This window comes from Siniperca chuatsi, linkage group LG17 (assembly GCF_020085105.1).
Source record: "Siniperca chuatsi isolate FFG_IHB_CAS linkage group LG17, ASM2008510v1, whole genome shotgun sequence".
NCBI classification, from domain to species: Eukaryota; Metazoa; Chordata; class Actinopteri; order Centrarchiformes; family Sinipercidae; genus Siniperca; species Siniperca chuatsi.
This window is the reverse complement of record NC_058058.1, coordinates 15,408,521-15,427,734: the sequence shown is the minus strand read 5'-3', so window position 1 is coordinate 15,427,734 and position 19,214 is coordinate 15,408,521. Positions and strand designations below refer to the sequence as shown.

General features: G+C 40.6%; 2 protein-coding genes across 2 annotated transcripts; one reads left to right on the top strand and one right to left on the bottom strand.

Moving 5' to 3' along the window:
- Positions 1–739: 739 nt before the first annotated feature.
- On the bottom strand, positions 740–7,012 carry LOC122864673 (cartilage associated protein). Its single transcript, XM_044172217.1, has 7 exons — positions 6,389–7,012; positions 4,562–4,711; positions 3,682–3,853; positions 3,301–3,429; positions 2,540–2,685; positions 1,641–1,724; positions 740–1,138 (listed from the first exon to the last, which is right to left on the bottom strand). The coding sequence occupies exons 1-7, from the start codon at positions 6,845–6,847 to the stop codon at positions 1,061–1,063; spliced, it is 1,218 nt and encodes a 405-aa protein (XP_044028152.1). The 5' UTR covers positions 6,848–7,012; the 3' UTR covers positions 740–1,060.
- An 865-nt stretch (positions 7,013–7,877) lies between these two features.
- On the top strand, positions 7,878–18,989 carry fkbp9 (FKBP prolyl isomerase 9). The gene is made up of 10 exons (XM_044172215.1): positions 7,878–8,207; positions 9,205–9,350; positions 11,382–11,571; positions 11,667–11,812; positions 13,353–13,542; positions 14,504–14,649; positions 14,774–14,963; positions 16,392–16,537; positions 17,489–17,652; positions 17,777–18,989. The coding sequence occupies exons 1-10, from the start codon at positions 8,005–8,007 to the stop codon at positions 17,954–17,956; spliced, it is 1,701 nt and encodes a 566-aa protein (XP_044028150.1). The 5' UTR covers positions 7,878–8,004; the 3' UTR covers positions 17,957–18,989.
- The last annotated feature ends 225 nt before the right edge of the window (positions 18,990–19,214 follow it).

Genomic DNA, 19,214 nt, shown 5'->3' with positions numbered 1-19,214 from the left:
AAGACCCCTTCTACCAGCCATTATCCCCCATTTCTTTGCGATATGTTCCAAAAATGTTTAAAAAGAACAAAAGAGGGCAGATGAAACATAAAGCATTGGCAAGGGAGAAGGTGAAGTAATAAAAGAGACAGGTAAATACAGGCAGGAGAGGAATGAGAATGCAGTCAGAGACAGTAATACAGCGAGAATGTTCCCCTGTGGGTTTTTAACATCACTGTGTGACAAACTGCACAGAGACTCAATGTTCAAACATTATTAAACAACTCAGTGTTTTCTGTGGATGTCTCTCTGCTCAGCACAGCCCCGGATTTCGTCTAAAGGGCCCTCGCAAACATCCTGCTATTCACCCCTTCAGTCAAAAATCAGTGGACTGAAAGAGTATTAATTGATTCCTTAATAATTTTTCAAGCACAAATACTATACAATTACCTAGTTTCAGCCTCTAAGTTGTGATGATTTGCTGCTTTTCTTTGTCTTGTGTGATAGTAAATTGATCATTTTCGGGTTGGATGGGTGGTTGGACAGAACAAGCCATCTGAAGAAGTGAACTTGGGCTTTAGGAAATTGTGATGAGCATATTTCACTATCTACTCATGTTTCATAGACCTAACACTTAATATATTACTTGGAAAAATAACTGGCAGATGTAGTTACAGCCCTAGACTAAAAGGTGTGTTATTCACAACTGGCCACATCCCCAAAACCAGCAACTAGTATTACAACAACAACAACACTGTGATGACTTCTTGAAAGACCTGATGTTTTATTATCATTTCATTGTAAAAAAACAACATACATGATTCACAGTGGAGGGAGCAATCCATAAAACAGTGAGTAAACAGTTCTATCTCTATTATCATTATTTGTCTTTAAATCATTTAGCCACTGTGCTGTATGTCCATACCTCTGAACAGGATATTTAGTGCACAAAATAGGAAATTAAAATATATTCAGGATGTGGATCTGCAGGAAAAAACACAGTGACCAATCAGAGTCTTGTACAAAACCCAATAAATACAAACTGGGGAGTGATGGTGCTGTTTTATTGCTTGTTTGTTTTTCAGTGTTTCGGCGGACTTTCCAACGTGGGGAATTTATCCTCGTCGAGGAACTCATCTATAAACTCCACCACCTCCCCCTGCACACACACACACACACACACAAAAAAAAAAACAGAGACAACTCAGGAGGGTCTGTTTGTTTCAAGTGAATTAGCATAAATCTTCCCACTCACAGTTCTATCTGTGATTTCTCATACCTGGCATTGCTAAAGAGATTACAGTCTGAACTGAATATTTACCACATACAACATGTAAACCTGGCTTATATTGGGTTGCCCTGATGGCCATGGTCCTTGTGCTGCGTCATAATAACTTAAAGAAATGCCAGTGTCATACTGCCACCCCATGGCCGTCTCTCATATTGCAGCCTGATAAACAGGGCCTACATTGTACTGCAGGGTGTCATGTGACCAGACTGAAGAATCTAGGGTTTTTCCATAAGTTAAACAAGAACAGAGCCTGTGAGAGCTGCAAACAACCTAATCCAAACTCTAACTGATTTCATGGGAATCATGCAGGTCTGTTTTTAAGGGTAGACTGTAACTAATGTAACAAAAATATGTAAACACAGGCACACACCTCATCATCGCTCACTAGGTGCTGTCTGGAGAACTCCAACATCTGTAGCTGCATGGTGGTCTGATTGTAGTACCGCACTGCCTCCTGTAGCACACAACACGTAAAATGTGTGTTATAGTGAACCAAAGGCACAAAACAGGGAAAGAAGGCAGAGGCCAAGTGCTAAATCAATTTCACATGTAGTTAGTCCAGGAAACCTTATATGAATAGTTTGATATTTGGGAAATACGCTTATTTGTGTTTTTGCCAAGAGTTACATTTAAAGATTTCAACCAATCTCATATCTGTCCTTTAAATATAAAGCAACCAGCAGCAGCCGGTTAGCTTAGCTTAGCACAAAGACTGGAAACGCCACAAAGTTTCTGTGCCCGGCCAAGAAATAAACACATAACCCCAATAAAACCGCAACTTGTCGTTTTCACACTTCAGTTTTAAACTAATTAAAGCAGTAGTTCAACATATTGGGAAATAGGCTTATTTGCTTTCTTTCCACGTGTTACTGTAGATGAGAAGATTGATACCAATTACATGTCTGACAGTTTAATATAAGGCTACAGCCAGCAGCCAGTTAGTTTATCTTAACATAAAGAATGGAAACATGGGGAAGCAGCTTTAAAGCTCACTATGTTGCATCTCGTTTGTTTAATCTGTACAAGAAACAAAGTATAAAAATGACAGTGAAAGTTCTGTTTTTTGGGGGAGTTATGTGCAGGCATAATGGTTAGGTCTGAACTGTTTGTTTCAAACCAATAAGCCAGACTAAATAAAGGCTTTTAATATATTCTTTCTCCTCATTGTTCCTGAAAACCTGTTTCCCCACCCCAGACACAAACTAGGGACAGGAACTGTGTGTGCTTCAGAGTGGGTGCATAAGGTTTGTATTCATTAAAATGTCTCACTGATCTGGGCAGGAAGTCCTCGTCTATCAGTCCCCACTGGCTTTTGTGGAACTGGTAATAGGCCACGTTATTCTTCATAACTTCATCGCTGGGGTCAAAGAGCATGTAGCTGGCCGCACATGGTACTGCGTTCTTCAGGTCATTCACTGAAAACAACGATTACAGCACTTAATTCACAGATTTTCCTTGATAAAAGTCAAGACGCAGTAGACATGAGGAAACTCCAAAAGACAACAGTGCTCTAGTTTCATCACTACACTTCATATACAGTGGTGTGGAAAAAGTGTTTCTTTCTCATTTGTTCCTGAATTTCTTTGGCTCTCGGCATGGTGTTTAGCTTTTGAAGATCTTTTGGTCTACTTTGCTTTGTCAGGCAGGTCCTATTTAATCAAGATTTCTTGATTGAGAACAGGTGTGGCAGTAATCAGGCCTGGGTGTGGCTAGAGAAATTGAACTCAGGTGTGATAAACCACAGTTAAGTTATGTTTTAACAGGTGGGGCAATCACTTTTTCACACAGGGCCATGTAGGTTTGGATTTTGTTTTCCCTTAATAATAACAACCTTCATTTAAAAACTGCATTTTGTGTTTACTTGTGTTATCTTTGACTAATATTTAAATTTGTTTGATGATCTGAAACATTAAAGTGTGGCAAACAAGCAAAAAAATAAGAAATCAGGAAGGGGGCAAACACTATTTCACACCACTGTAATTGCAAAAAATGTGTCAGCAATAACAAAACGCTAACAACATGCTACTCACATTTGTAATAGGCGAACTGCAGATAGTGGTACATTGTGGCCACAAACTTCTCAACGACGAAACCCCCTACGACAGGTGTCAGGTCACTTTCACACCTCACTTTCCTGTCAAGGACCTCTATGTAGTGATCTGTAGAGGAACAAAATCAAAGCTCTGCACTAGACTGCCCAAAGAGTTTTTAGAAAGACTCAAAATTAGATGATGGAAAAAAGATTAAACTTAGCAACAACAAGAAACATGTTGGTTAAAGGGTTAATTAAATGACAGATGCAAAAGGCGCTATATTATCTAGGAAACAAAAACAAAATGCAGCGACAGGTGGACTAGGGAGGAGAAACAGTCAGAGCTGAGGTACCGCAGATGAGACAGACATGAACTGACCAGCTATGGAGGGGTAGAAGTCTTTGAAGTCTTTGACGTCCCTAGGGCCCTCAGACGCAGCCAGACACTCGTCGTAGACCTTGAAGAAGTCCCGCAGAGCCAGCTCCATGTCTGACACCGAGGTGCGGAAGTTTTCTCCATTATATGCCCGCACTGCACGCACAAACAATGTCTGCAACAACACACACACACGCACGCACACAAGAAAATATCAGTCAGTCATTTAATGTTCATTTTAGGAATTGCTGAAGCTTTACACATGGTTAAAAATCCCTTTCTTACTAAATTCAATTATATTTTCAATGCTGTAATTAAATTAAATTATCTGTATTATTATTGTGAGCTATATCAGGGACATTCAAAGGCAGTCATTTCAACAACTGTAACAGGCTCAAGTTTATTTGTCATTCCAGCTATAAAGAAATCCAGCTGAATGAAATATCTTTTCTCTCAGGACCAGGTTATAAAAACTGACAGAACATGAAACAAAACATAAAAATTATCAAAACATAGAATTTTTTTTACGGTAAAATGAGGGTGGAGATGAAACCTCAGACTCCTTATTTTGCTGGGGCCACTACAGCCCTGTCAAGGACCACTGAAGGTCCCCATGCCCCATTCTGGGAGGCACTGGTGTCTATGAAGGAATCCACCCATGATGTGGCCAGCTTGGCCGGTTCACCGCATGCTGCTACCACATCAGCACACCCACTTGCCAGTAATAGGATGGTTTGTGTGTGTGTGTGTACGTTCACAAAGACATGTGGGTATGGGTGTGACTCTTGCATGGACACAGCCTCTCCATGTTTGCTTCTCAACATGCCTCTACGACGCAAACTAAAGAGAATCTGATTCTGTGTGTGTGTGTGTGTGTGTATACCTCATAGGATTTGGTCTCCAGGTCTTTGAGGTGTTCTTCGGCTCCAGGGAGACTCTTGTAGTAGGCCATGTTCCTCTGCATCATCTCATCGTTTGGGTGCTTCAGCAGGAAGGTGTGGGCAGCAGACACGGCCTTGGCCAGGTTGTCAGACTGGGAGAAATAACACAAGCACATGTTGTAAACAGCTATTTTTTGTGCTCATCATGGGAAGGAAATAGATACTATGGCTAATGCTAACACTACACTGTGGTACAAAAAATACTGAGTAGTTACCAAGGACAGGATAACCAAAAAATGCCAATAAATAATTCCTGAATAACTCAGAATCAAGAACTATATGGTGGCTAAGTTTGGTTTTGTCAAACTCAGCAGCTGATTCAGAGTTATTCAGGAACTACTTATTAGCTATTTGTCAATTATCGGGTCGTTCCTTATTTATTCCTCACTTATTTCTATGTAACTACTGAGTATTTTGTTTATCTTATTGTTAAGAGTCAACCAGGAAGGCGATTCCTAAACTGTCTCATGTCAGAGACCCCATGATTTCTACTGTTTCATATGACAGTCTACACTGTTTGTAGTTGTAAACAATGGTTTTATATTATTATATTATCTCCTCATTATCTGGTGAGCGATATTACGGTAAGATTTATTTAAGGACCAACTGCTGATCCATCTAAAGGACCTCTGAGGCCACACTCTTTTAAAACCATTACTTTAGAAGACTAGTTATGTAATCCCCCAGTGTTACATACAGATAGGTTTGCCTTTAATTTATCACCTAACAGAAAGTGTCTTAGTAAGGTGCCATCACACGCCTCCAGAGCAGCTTTAATGGTGCTTATCATCGATTCTACAAATCTCTGTAACTCTACTGGAGGGACTAACACCTTTTTCCAAAAGACATTTTCTCATTTAGTGTTTTGATGATGCTGTCTAACATGTCAGTCCAAAATCTCCCATAGATGTTAAATTGGGTTACATCTGATGACTGTGAAGACCAAATCTTGTGATTTATCTCGTGTTCATATTAATCAAACCATTCAGTGACACCTCATGCCCTCTGGATTTTCATTCTGGACAAGACCACTGAGATACAAATGTTTCATCATGGGATAAAGGTGATCGCTCAGATTAATTTGGTAATACTTTAGATTACAGCCCGCAAATTACAATGCAATTATTCAATATATAAGGGGTAATGATAGAATATCTTTGTACTTTGATACAAGTGAACCCAAACCATGCCGGGAAAATGCACCTGTATGGAAGCATCTGCATTTGTTATGTTTCTCATTTACAGTATTCAGGTTTTTCCTTTAATTTGTCACACCTCTGTATATATTTTATGTGTAAATTAGACCTCAACCATCACAACTACATAACCTTTTCTAACTAATTCCAATCTAAATGAACTGTGATTCATAGCTAATCCTAAATCTAAAGTAGTTCCTACAGTGGTCCCTTGTAGAGGTGATGACCAATGAAATGTCCTTATGTGTCTTTATTAGTGTTCCTATTACTTCTTAATAGGATGGACAAGAAAACACAAGCATACACAGGTAAAAAGCTCAGGGCCTGCCCTCTTGCCGAACAGAGCCCCCCTGTGCATCCGTGGCACGCAGGTGACGTCAGAACGCATTTCAGGAAAAGTCAGTGACGTTGTCCACAGTGAAAATGAGTAAAACCATCATCTTATATTGATAATCATCATAAGGTAAACAAACACATGTAAAACCATACAAGTCATCTATAGGTTTGACTTTGATGGATAATTTGGCCCCTTGACGCCCCTGGTGACCCCACACATTCAACATATTTGCTTACTTTAAAGTAGGCGTACTGCAGGTATCTGTACGGCTCTCTCCTCTCAAATTCATCTATGGTGTCCCGGCTGGGCATGGTCTGTCTGAAAGCGGGCAGCCCCTGTTTGCAGCGCTTCAAGCACTGCGCCCTCTTCATAACGTTACCAAACGCCCGCAGCTCTGGAAACTCCGCAAACTTCTGCTCGTCGTCCAGCCTCACGGAGCTGCAGTTGAGGTTGCAGAAGGCCTCGCTGTCCCGCAGCAGCCGGTACAGCCGCAGAGACACCTCCATGTAGTCCACCGTCTCCTTCCACTTCTCCCCGGTGTACTGGTCCAGTGCGTATTTGTAAGCGGACTCGAGGGGCATCAGCTCATTCCTGGGGAAACTCCTGAAGCTGTATTTTTCATACTGAGCGTTCACAACAGAGATGGAAAATGCGATTAATAGCGCAGAGAAGAGTTGGGAAGTGGAAGGTGCCATTTTTAAGTTTGGTAAACGGTGGAGGGGCTGGCTGGGTTGATCCCGGACTGTCGCTGTGCGTGGGTCTTTAGGACCGCCTCAAGATCCACCACGTATCCGGACAAAGTCTCCCCTCCCCCGGGCGCAGGTCTGGAATAGTCTGTCCGGCGGGTGGGGGCTGCTGGAGCTGCTCCTCCCACTAAATCACACAAGTAAATCACTGCTGTTGTTCTTTCCAAATACAGTACAAGTAAAAAGCAGACTAGACCTTTTATAACTTAACATCACAAGGGAGAAATACTTTAGAGAAATGTACTTTTCATGTGACGGGGAATGTCATTTTGCTATTTTTCTTGTTTCAGGACTGACCAAAAACATTTTATTCCATAAAATACATCTCTTTAAAGTTAAAACCAGTTTCCTCTCGGTCACTAATTAAACCTCCGGTGAGAGGGGAGTGTCCCTCTCCCTCCCCCCTCCCACTGCCACGTAGAGACATTCCTCCCTGGTCTGCCCCCCTCAAAAGGCCTGAACCCCACCAACACAACATTGTAACGTATAACATCGTCTAAGAGCAAACTTTATGTGTCCTGCTCATTGTTAAAATTTGACTGCATCAGAGGCGTGTCCAGATGTGTGCATTACTGTGATTTTAATGGATCCAGAGGGGGATGTGTCTGCAGCTGTGTGGAGACCCCTACGTTACCACGTTGACACATCTCAGAGGCCGCACTGCGCAAGAGCAATACGTGGTGCCCAAAACTATCCCATTCAAACCCCAAAGTGCGTCAAGTCAGCTAGAAAAAAGCAGGATGAGACAGGAAATAAAGATTGAAATTTCAAAATAAAAGTACAATTGGCTGCTTACGCTTTCTTTGTATTTCTTTGTGTCTCACACAGGTATCGGGGTATATATTTTTTATCCTTATTTATTTGCGTTTTATGAATAAAACATTGCATTTAGATCATCAGTTGACGTTTTATCTTCAATGTTTAACCGGATGTTGTGCATTTTTTGTCTGTCTTGACACGTGATCGTTCCTGCTCTGGGACCGGGGGCAGGACTTCTATCCAAGTCGGAGTAGAGGAAGCCAAAGTACTGGAGAATAGGCAGCGCATACACCTACAGGCCGTACTCACAATTATCTCCACCGTCTGAGAGTTTATCGGCAGAGAAAATGATCAAGTGCGTGCAGGGGATGCTGTATCTGTCGGTTCTGGTGGCGTTCGCCGCCTGCAACGCTCCTCCGGTACCGTTAGACGACATCTTCATTGAGAAAACTTTCGTGCCAGAGCAGTGTGTGCGCGCAGTCAAAGTAGGGGATTATGTCAGATATCACTACATTGGCACGTTTCCGGACGGCAAGAAGTTCGACTCCAGGTTAGTATCACGCAAAGAATGAATTTACTCTCACTTTAGTCTCTCCATATAGCGCAGACCGGGTGCACGGTGCGAACAGCGTGCGCGATGCGTAAAAGTGCGCGTTTAGTGGTTCGCCCTTAGCCACGCAGGCAGGCTGACTGAGCTCTGGATCCATATATGCTTAATCCAAGGGCTCCAAAACTTTTTCATATCAAGGACCCCCACAGGGATTAGGCCTACACAAAAGGACCCCTACTTGATCAGATGTTTTGCTATTAGATGAGATTACAAGATTAATAGTATCCCACTTGATCACACTGGATTTATTGAAACCTGTGGACCAAGTCCTTATGCGTAATGTTGAACCTGCTTCCAGGACCTTTGAAGGTTCCTGGACAACCACTGACCTAGACAACAGTAATAAAATGTAATGTGCAAAGTGGTCAACTGCCCAGGGACCCCAGACCTCTAAGGGTCCCAAAAGCCCCATATTCACTGTGTGTCACGTGGTTTTTGGTAATGTAAATAATTGCACATTAAAGTATTTGAACTGCTAAAGGGCAATATCAATATCAATAATCTGGCCATGTGTACCTGTATGATACATCTTAAAAAATGACAGACTGTAAAGCTGGTCCAGGCACATAATGTAATGTAAAAATAAAAGATCTTGCTTGGTGCATTCAGTCACTCTTGAGTCCCTTTTGATGAATTGGATCCCTGGCCAGTGTGACATCTTGTGAGTTTTTTCTGAATGAGTTGTCAAAGCAAGATGGTGGAGAGGAGGTCGTGTGGCTCAGGTCCTATCTGTTTGACGACACCTGAATACTATTTTCTTTAGTCTCCACAACAAATGGAAATGTGGTCACTGGTACAAAACCTTTAGCCAGGGCACAGAGTGAACTGGGTTTGCTTTAGGTTATGATTACATTTGTAGTTGGAGCAAAGCACAGAATTAATGTAATGCAGGCATTCACATCCTCACAGGTATATAAAAGTTATGTGTCTGTTTCAGTTACGACCGTGGCAGCACCTACAATGTGTTTGTTGGTAAGAAGCAGCTGATCCAAGGGATGGACAAAGCTCTGGTGGGGATGTGTGTCAACGAGAGAAGTCTGGTCAAGATCCCACCTCACCTTGCCTACGGAAAACAGGGATATGGTGTGTATTTTTAAGTGTTTTAAACTTCCTGTCACATTAGCACATCTCTGTGTCGCATCATGACACTGACTGAGAATATAACATGTTCTTCATCAAGTTTTAGGACAAGCCAGAGTTTAGTCTTCTGGGGAGTTATAAATACACAGATGAGTGAGCACACAGTTGGCACTGCTCATCATAACAATGAGAGAATTTGGTAGGACTTTGGCAGAAGCACAAGGGACAAAAATTACAGAAGAAAGTAACGTATTGTGTTGTATTAGAGTCAGCCGAAGCAGAGTGGAAGTGGGCTGCACCCAAGCATCCATGTTGAATGATGTCAGAGGGACAGCACAAACCAGGAAACAGGTCAGAGGCAGCTGCTCTGGATCAAGACTTTCAGCTGTTAGTAACTGCGCTGCAAATGCTAGAGCATCAGCATCGGTGTATGAACATAAATAAATGCAGTGTGTTTGTATCAGAAAATGTTCTTTATATTTGCATGTGATTATAGTGATGAGAAGAAAAATGTCGAGGCTCTGTTTACATGTAGAGACCGGTGTGTTAGTGTATTTGTGTGTGTCTATGAAATTGTTAGATAATGAGAGAGTGAGAGAGAGAGAGAGAGAGGGGAGTGGGGGGAGGGGGGCATGTGTGGACAGGTTAAAGCTGAGGCTCTGTCCTCTACCAGCAGTCTGCATTAGAGGGAACATCAGAGAGAAAGACGAAAGTACAGAGGCGAGATTTTGGAGGAGGTAGAAAGAGATTTAAACCGGAAAGAGACCTGCCAGCTCATCAGTAGTAAGCATTTAATGGCTGCCACCCACCAGTCCTTGCACCCCTCCTCCACCTCCTCCCACCCTCCTCTCCTTAACTTCACCTTCTTCTCCTTATCTAGAGTCTTCTGTACACTTGTTGAGCTACTAAAGGCTTGAAAGGCAACTTTACATGCATCCAAGCAACACTGAGAGAAAACTGTTTCAAACATTTTATACCCAGAAATAGTAAGTGAGTAAAAAGTGACTCACGCTCATGTCTACAAACACAACTGGTTGAGATGTTTAATGAGCTTTCACACTGCTGAAAGGCATGACACCACTGTCATGTCCTGTTTCTAAAAATCTACCAACTAGTCAACCAAATAGTCCGGCACATAACCTCAACTAACTAAGACTGTTTTCATAATCGATTAATCTGCAGATTAGTTTTTCAATTAATCGTTTGAACACATCAGAAAACAGTGAAAAATGCCCATCACAATTTTCTAGAACCCAAGCTAATGTCGTCACATGTCTTGTTTTGTCCAAAATCCAAAGACATTCAGTTTACTATAATGTTAAGACCAGGAAAAGCAGCAATTCATCACATTTGATAAGCTTAAACCATCAAATGTTTGACATTTTTGCTTGAAAAAGGATTTAAACAATTAATTTAATTTAAAAAATAGCACTCACATCTCAAAATGCCTCAGGTATCTGAACATCTAACAATCCTAAGACCAATGCTCACATCCTGAGAAAAACCCCACTGATGTGAATTTGTATTTATAATGCAACAGTTTAATGACCAATGTCAACCATGTCAACTCCAAAGCATTAAATCTCTTTTACCTTGTAGAATGGTAGTTTTGGCTCTTAAAGCGTCAACACTTATATTATTAAGAACACACAATATTGTGAGATCAGTGATTTTCCTCTTGTGGCCTTCATTCGGGGTCAACATACAACACTTCATAAAGAACATTAAACAGGAACAGCAAGACAAGTTGTTCTTAACGTTACAAGTGTTTGGACCCTTTTGAATTTCATCTAGCAAGACCTTAAAGACGGTGTAGTCCCTCATTCGTCCAGGAGTGTTCCATCATAGAAACGATTTCAGTTGTAGTCATCTGGACAATGTTTTCAAAATCAAGACGTTTCGATCTTGATCTTGATACAGACTTTAGGTCATACTGCCAAGACCTAGTCTGAGAGCGATTAACACATGCGAGTGAGATTAGAAAGTCATGTTAGCTGTTTGAAAGGGAATGACTTGCTTTTCTCTCCCCTTCAGGTGACATCATCCCTCCTGACTCCATCCTCCACTTTGACGTGCTGCTGCTCGATGTGTGGAACCCGGAAGACGGCGTCCAGACCAACACCTACCACACGCCCTCCATCTGCTCCAGAAAGGTGGAGGTGTCCGACTACATTCGCTACCACTATAATGGCACCTTGTTGGACGGGACGCTGTTTGATTCCAGGTTTGTTCTGTATAATTAATTCATCATTCACACACAGACAATCACACCAAATTGCAGACAAATATGTAATCTCTCTCCTTCGTCCTTCGCTGTAGCCACACCCGTATGCGTACCTATGACACTTATGTTGGGATTGGGTGGCTAATCGCTGGTATGGATCAGGGCCTTCTGGGAATGTGTGTTGGAGAGAGACGCATCATCACTATGCCACCCTCACTTGGATATGGAGAGAATGGAGATGGTGAGTATTAACAATTTCTTTATTATCACTTGTTTACTTGAGTCTGATTACATTCCTATGAGTGACTTCAAGCCCTTAAAAGTCTCCACTCCTTTGGGAATAACAATAGATTGATCATTACAGTGCAAAGCAACAGGTGCTGTAGTTGCACACTTGGAGCACAAGGTGGCAGTACAGTACACCATACACATATGCAGTTAAACTCTACATCTCATCTTGTTTTACCCTCTCAGTCTTGTCAGAGATGAAGAATGTAGAGTTCTTAATTGTCCCAAACTCTAACTCTTTCTTACCTTTTAACTTTGACAAATATCATTTTCATGATAGATTTTGCCTTCCTTTCCCAGCCAATTGCACTTTAACTTTTCTAAACTGAGTGACCGTAGAAAAGGTTTCAGTCGTAGTCATCTGGACACTGTTTTCAGAACTTCCCACGGGAGCCGAAATGTCTTGATTCTGAAAACAGCTTCTTGCTCACCAGACACTGATTGAATAACAGAAATCAGGAAGAGGTTTTCATCTTATACTCCTTCAACAAACCTCAAAGCTTGTGACATGGTTTGACCTCTTTAAAGGAATAGTTCAACATTTTGGGAAATAAGCTTACTTTCTGTGCAACATAAATTGAGAAGAAAAACAGGCGGAAACAGCTAGCCTGGCTTTTCACCTAACAGCATGTCTAAAGCTCCCTAATTAACACATTGTGTCTTGTTTGGTTAATGTGTACAAAACCAGGAGTGTAAAAAGGACTGTTTTACGAGGGTAATGCGCTGGTCTATTTCACAGTGACAAGAAATAGTGCGGCACATAACCTCCATATAAAACGACTAAACGCTGTAGCTTCATATTTACTGTACAGACCTAAGAGTGGCATTGATCTTCTCATCTAACTCCACGACAGAAATAACAAAGTATTCCTTTAATTGACAGGTTGTTATATTTACATATTTACACACAAGAAACAAATTTTCTGTACTAGAGTCTGTAAATTGTTTTTTTTATGAATATTTTCAAATAACCTCCTACAATAAATAAGCAAAATATAATCACATCTAGAATGAGGGAGAGTATCAACAACATTTAAACAACATAAATAAGGCCTTCCGCTTAATGCCTGATATCTGAAAAATAACAATACATAAATAAACAATATAAATAAATGTTTGTTTGGGTTTCAGAAGGTTCCCATACGGTCACTTTACATTTACTTTATTAGTACTGAAAGTTCTGTCGTTCCCACAAGACCACTTCTCTCAGAGGCACCTTTACACAAGATTCAGAATGATCAAACACAGTAGAATTAAACATGATTACAGGTGCAGTAAAGGTATACCAGATATTCGAACATGATTATACATATAGTATGTGTAATTTGTAATTTCCCTCACAGTTCATTAGGAATTGATCCTGGTTATGGTTAGAAGAAGAATGATGAAGAATATTTCTGTAGTTCATCATCATCAAGCCTCTCCTTTATCTTTATATCCCCATACCTGCCTCCCTTCCCTTCTTCAACCTTTCTTCTTCTTCTCCCCTCCAGGTAGTGACATCCCAGGACAGGCGTCTCTGGTGTTTGATGTTGTACTTCTGGACCTCCATAACCCCAGAGATGGGATCACAGTGACCAATCAGAAGGTGCCTGAGTCCTGCACGAGGAAGACCATCTCTGGAGACTTTGTACGCTACCACTACAATGGCAGCCTGCTCGACGGAACATTTTTTGATTCCAGGTATGTGTCAAAGTTCAATATTCATCATGTTAACCACACAGAAAAGCTCATAGTAAAGCTTTGGATTATCAATAGATGTTTAATGTCTGTTGTTCTTAAAGTAGCCTCAGGGTGGCAGCATCTCTCTGTGCATTGAAGACGTATCAAAAGATGAATCAAAACTTAAAAACCACGTCCTGTTTCCATTATATAACACTGCATCCTCTCAATAGTTATGAAACTTCTTTCTTCTTGTGCTGTTACTCACAACAGATGTGAGTTTCATGTGCTGTAACTTTTTGGGAAAGACTGGTTGACTGAAAAGCAGACACTGTCTATATACCCTAAAGTCTAAAAAAGTCTAAATTAAACTAAAAATTAAGGTCTTTAAAAGTATTAAAAAACATAGGTTGATGATTATTAAAAATTCGTATTTTCTTATCATGTATAATCATTGTATGCTGCAGCCTTCACAGCCTTGTAGGTTAGGCTTGTAGCCTTTCTTGTTATCTTCAAGAAATTCTTTTGCACATTCTGTACAGATGTCAAGGACCCACGAAAGGCCCCATGTTAACTTCCAGCCAAACACATTTTCTCTCTCTTCATACACATACCAGGAATTTGAAGTTCTTCATGTTGTAAATTGCCACCACACTGGGTGTTTCAGTAAATAAAAACCACAAATGCAGCCTCCAAAACAAACAGCTGGTTGCAACACAAGCATAGTGGCTTTTCTCTGAACCAGCTCCCTGCTACAGACTCATTTTGTATCGTATAGTCATCTCTTTTAGGTTGTCAGGTGGTTGTTCAGTTGTGCTCTTCTGTGCGCTGCCTAAAATCCCTGTATATGTTATTAAATGACAACTCTGTGAGAAAAAAAACCCCTGTATATTTAGTTTCTATCTTCTCTTTAGTATATTTGTGATTTCTTTCTCTATGGGGCAGTGTAACAATACTTTTGTTAATATTTTCTGTACCACAGCTACTCTCGTAATCGTACCTATGACACCTATGTGGGTCGAGGCTACGTGATTGCTGGCATGGACGAGGGTCTGATTGGAGTCTGTGTCGGAGAGAAACGCACCATCACCATCCCCCCACATCTCGCCTATGGAGAGGAGGGCACAGGTGTGTGGTAATGCTCGGATACCCTTATTTGTATCACAAAAATGTTCTCTCACCATTTATACTCCTGTGTCTGCAGCTTTTTATATTGTATTCCTTCTTGTTCCCCCCTTACCACGTCTCTCAGGCTCTAAGATCCCTGGTTCAGCTGTGCTGGTCTTTGACATTCACATCATCGACTTCCACAACCCATCAGACAGCACTGAGGTCACTGTCACTTACAAGCCAGAAGAGTGTGATAAGCAAACCAAGAAGGGAGACTTTATCAAATATCACTATAATGCCTCTCTGATGGACGGCACGTCCATCGACTCCACGTGAGTAAACTTCTGTGAGACACTTTAAGGCCTCCTGGGTAAGCAAAACATCTTAGAAAACCTAGTTTTAAAGAATGATCGCATCATGTCAGATTAAGTGTTGAAAGTCCTATGTTGTAAACAGTGTAAGAAGGACAGGTATAAATATCATGGTTGGGAATATAACGCAGGTACACTCAGACATAACCTGTGTGAATAATGAACCGTGTCAACCTTTTGAAGGAAAACAAGACTAGGAGTCTACAGCCATGCTAGCAGCTCTGTGAGGCTGTACTTAGGCTGTGCTTTGAGCTAAATATTAACATCGGCATGCTAACATGCTCACAATGACAGTGCTAACATGCTGTTGTTAAACAGATGTGTTTGCCCGTTCACCATCTTAGTTTAGCATGTTAACATGCTAGCATTTGCTGATCAGCACTAAACACAAAGTGCTGAGGATGATGGGAATGTCATTATTTTTGCAGGTATGAATGTCAATTTTCAGGGAAATCAATAATTGTTGAGATATTTCAATAACAGCCAAAGTGGTGCTAGAGAAAAAATCAGGGGCTCACCAAAATCATTCAAATTCCTGTGGTCATATCCTCTTTGATTTTTAAGTCTGAACTGCACAAAATTTCACTTCCTCTGCAGATGCACTCTGCCCCCGTCTCTTCCCCTTTTTATTCTTCCCCTTATTAGTGCGCCACACAGCCCTGTCTGGTTTGTGTCAAAAGTTGAGTAGAATTAACATTATTGCAAAACTTGTTTGGAAAAATTGTTGTAGAAATCAAACATTTGGAGGCATTCATCAGAGTAATAGAGATTTTTATTGAAGTAACAAAGACCTGACTCGAGTTACAAAGTAACTGAATTCACACTGGCACACAGCAGATTTATACACAATGTCATAAGGGTGTACGGTCAACAATATGATGAATCCCACACAGGTTACTGAGAGGTATTAGAAAATATGTGATATTACTATGAATTTCCACCACAAAATTGCAGGAGTTTACAGACAGCACACCTTTCAACACAGTATACTAATAAAACCATCATATAAATGAAAACAAAACTATTTTACTTCCTGGATTCAAACTAAAATTTGGCTTCTCACCCACTGAAACACTTGATGCAATGCAGACATTAAATCCTCTGACCTTCTGTCACAAATGATCATCCTGAATCTGACAAAGAAACAAAAGTTCACCTCTTACATTCTCACACAGCAAACTTTAGGAATGAGTAAGAAAATTATCATCTGAAATTATCATTTTATGTATGAAAACACAAAATCAGTGACAGAACTGCTGTAGCACTTACTTGGCAAATAGAAAATATGTGTCATGTCAAGGACACTCCAAGAAGTACCACAATATGTGAGCTTGCTTAAGAATAATCACAAAAAAATACAGTTATTTCGTATGTCTCAATTTGTTTCAGGTATAATTATGGAAAGACATACAACATCGTCCTGGGAGCCAACCAGGTCGTCCCAGGGATGGAGGACGGACTGATGGACATGTGTGTGGGAGAGAAAAGGCACCTTGTTATTCCTCCTCATCTGGGTTATGGGGAGAGAGGAGTCAGTAAGTCACACACAAAATTGGGATTAGTGACAGACACATGTAATACAGAGCAGTTATTCATGAAAAAAATGTTGAAAAACATCCTATTTTGCAATGTTAAAGCTTCTATGTGTACCGAGTTGAACATTTATGATGTCTTTCTATTAACAAAAACTTTCAATATTAATGTATAATAATTTGTTGATCAAAGAAAACTCTTCGCACTGTCTTACATGAATGTATTCAATTTCCTTGGCCCAGAGAGAAAACTTACGCGGCATAAATAGTCATTTTTGAAGAAGAAAGAAAACACATTGCATTTATACGCTGGAGTAAACAAGACACACGTGGAAACACACACTGTCATTACGTTAGTTGGTTATGTGCAGTCTGCAAGATCTTATGAACTTTAACGATAATTAGGATTTTTTTTAAATCTAGAAATCATGTCACTATTAATACATATCTATGAATCATGTTGCTGAATAGACTTCTGAGTCTGAACACTTTCTTACCAATAAGGATAAAAAAAAAATAGTTTCTGGTGGCATTTCTGGTGGTGAGTTAGATGAGAAGTTGATACCACTCTCATATCTGTCCATTAAATATGAAGGCACATCCTGCAGCCGGTTAGTTTAGCTTAGCACAAAGACTGGAAAATTTGAAAAATTTTCTAATCAAAATATCAACACATAGGCGCATCCTTTAAAATCCTTGGATTTACATCTCGATTTGGATCTGCAAACTACTCAGTCCTTGCTCGCATGCTTAACAGTCCAGAAACCTAACCTCCTTAGTGGCAGTAACAATTTAATATTCATAATATATATATTTTGGTGTTGAGTTTCTCTTGCTGGTGACTGGAATTCACTCATCAGCCAGTCTGAGGGAACATTTCTAAACACAGTCTTGCTTCCGTCCCACTGAGTTTGAGCTCTCCAGCTTATACTGTTTGTGTGTGTTTGTGTGTAGCTGACGAAGTTCCAGGGAGCGCTGTGCTGGTGTTTGACATCGACCTAGTAGACATGGAGGAAGGCCTTCCTGAAGGCTACATGTTCATCTGGAACGACGATGTGTCACCTGACCTCTTTGCTGAGATGGACAAAGACAAGAACGAGCAAGTGGAGCCCTCTGAGGTATGTTATAACCTGCTGTTACTGTAATATTTTTAACGCCTAAATGTACATCTGAAATATTTTACCTTTTTGCTACTGTCCATGTATCCATAATTTACTCTCTTCGATCCCTTTGTTTCCATAGTTTACTGACTACATCCTGCGGCAGGTGAATGAGGGCAAAGGCCGCTTGGCTCCTGGCTTCGATCCTTATCGCATCATTGACAACATGTTCTCCAACCAGGACCGGGATGGAGACGGAAAGATCACAGAGGCAGAGTTCAAACTTAAAGCAGATGAAGCCGCCCCCCATGACGAACTATGACGGGACTGAGTGTAAAACTCAGGTGTATGCTGAAGGGTCAGACAGTGGGGGGTGATATTACATATGTGGGTGGTAGCGTAGAAAAATATTGGGTTGTATGGGTAAAGTAAGCAAGTGTGAAGTAAGAAATGTGCTGAGAGATTTTGTTTATTTTATTTTGAAGACTCAGATGATGGTCAAAGGGCGTCTTGTCCTTTGAGAGCCAAATGAGTCTGAGAAGAAAGGAGGAGGATTTAGGAATGAGAAGATTTTGAGAAATAAATATTGGAAAGAAGACAAATAATTTGAGGACTATAATGACAGTGAATGACTTTTTTTTACCTCTTCTCCCATCAAGTTCTTGTCTTGTTTTATGTGACATTTTTTTCATTTTGAAGGGTACAAAAGCACTCATGTGTGAGAGAACAATCCAAGGCCTCACTCCACGATCTCTACATTCAACACTCCTTCATGACTTTTATTGTTGTTAACATTTTGTGGTTGTGCGTGAAACTTGGTTTTCTTTTTACTGGGTATCAGCTTGTCTCTGAAATATCTGACAGTCTTCCATGGAGCAATGAGTCGGTCATCAATCACTGTAATATACTGTGATGGAGAAAAGTTACATTTTGCGTTACCACTCATTTATCAATGAAAGTAGGTGATCATTTTAAGTGAGAGGTTTAAGTTAGAATAATGTTTTATTTACATAGTTTACAGCTGACACCTTCCACTGTTTTACATTTAAATGTCAGGATGACTTTTCTGCTGTTCAAATCATCTGAAATAACACTGAAAAGGCCCCAGATGTTGTTGGGGCTTTCCAGTCTTTCAATCACTTTTGGTCAACTAGTTGTTGCATCGCTTGTTTTTGTCAAATGTCAACACCTAATTGCAATTTAAGAATTTGTGTGAGTGTGTGTGTTTGAGAGAGAGTGAGAAATGTGTGTGTGAATGTTGTTTTTGTTTTACTTTTTCATTAAGGAGAATACTGAGGCTTGATGACAATGTCAACACAAAGTTTAATTTGATTAAATGACCTGACCTAAATATATGCCTAGATTGTGTCTGTCCTTTTGTCCTAAAGGTGGGGTATGTGATTCTGGAAAAATCCAATACCATGACAAATACCATGATATAGAGTGAACAACGACATAGCAAGTAATGTAACTAACATTAGCTAGGTTGTGGGCTAGCAAACTGTCGCTACAGTTGCTGCTGCGAAGCTAACAGCCAGAGAGGACGAGACGGTTTCCCAGAGCCAGCAAACCAGCTCCAG

Bases quoted from the DNA above. Each gene is read 5' to 3' on its own strand.
- LOC122864673 (XM_044172217.1), bottom strand. From the start codon at position 6,847: ATGGCACCTTCCACTTCCCAACTCTTCTCTGCGCTATTAATCGCATTT. The intron at 3,854-4,561 runs GTATACACACAC...GTGTTGTTGCAG, and splicing joins TGGAGACCAAATCCTATGAG to ACATTGTTTGTGCGTGCAGT. The intron at 2,686-3,300 runs GTGAGTAGCATG...CGTTGTTTTCAG, and splicing joins GCAGTTCGCCTATTACAAAT to TGAATGACCTGAAGAACGCA.
- fkbp9 (XM_044172215.1), top strand. From the start codon at position 8,005: ATGATCAAGTGCGTGCAGGGGATGCTGTATCTGTCGGTTCTGGTGGCG. The intron at 11,813-13,352 runs GTGAGTATTAAC...TCTCCCCTCCAG, and splicing joins ATATGGAGAGAATGGAGATG to GTAGTGACATCCCAGGACAG. The intron at 17,653-17,776 runs GTATGTTATAAC...TTGTTTCCATAG, and splicing joins AGCAAGTGGAGCCCTCTGAG to TTTACTGACTACATCCTGCG.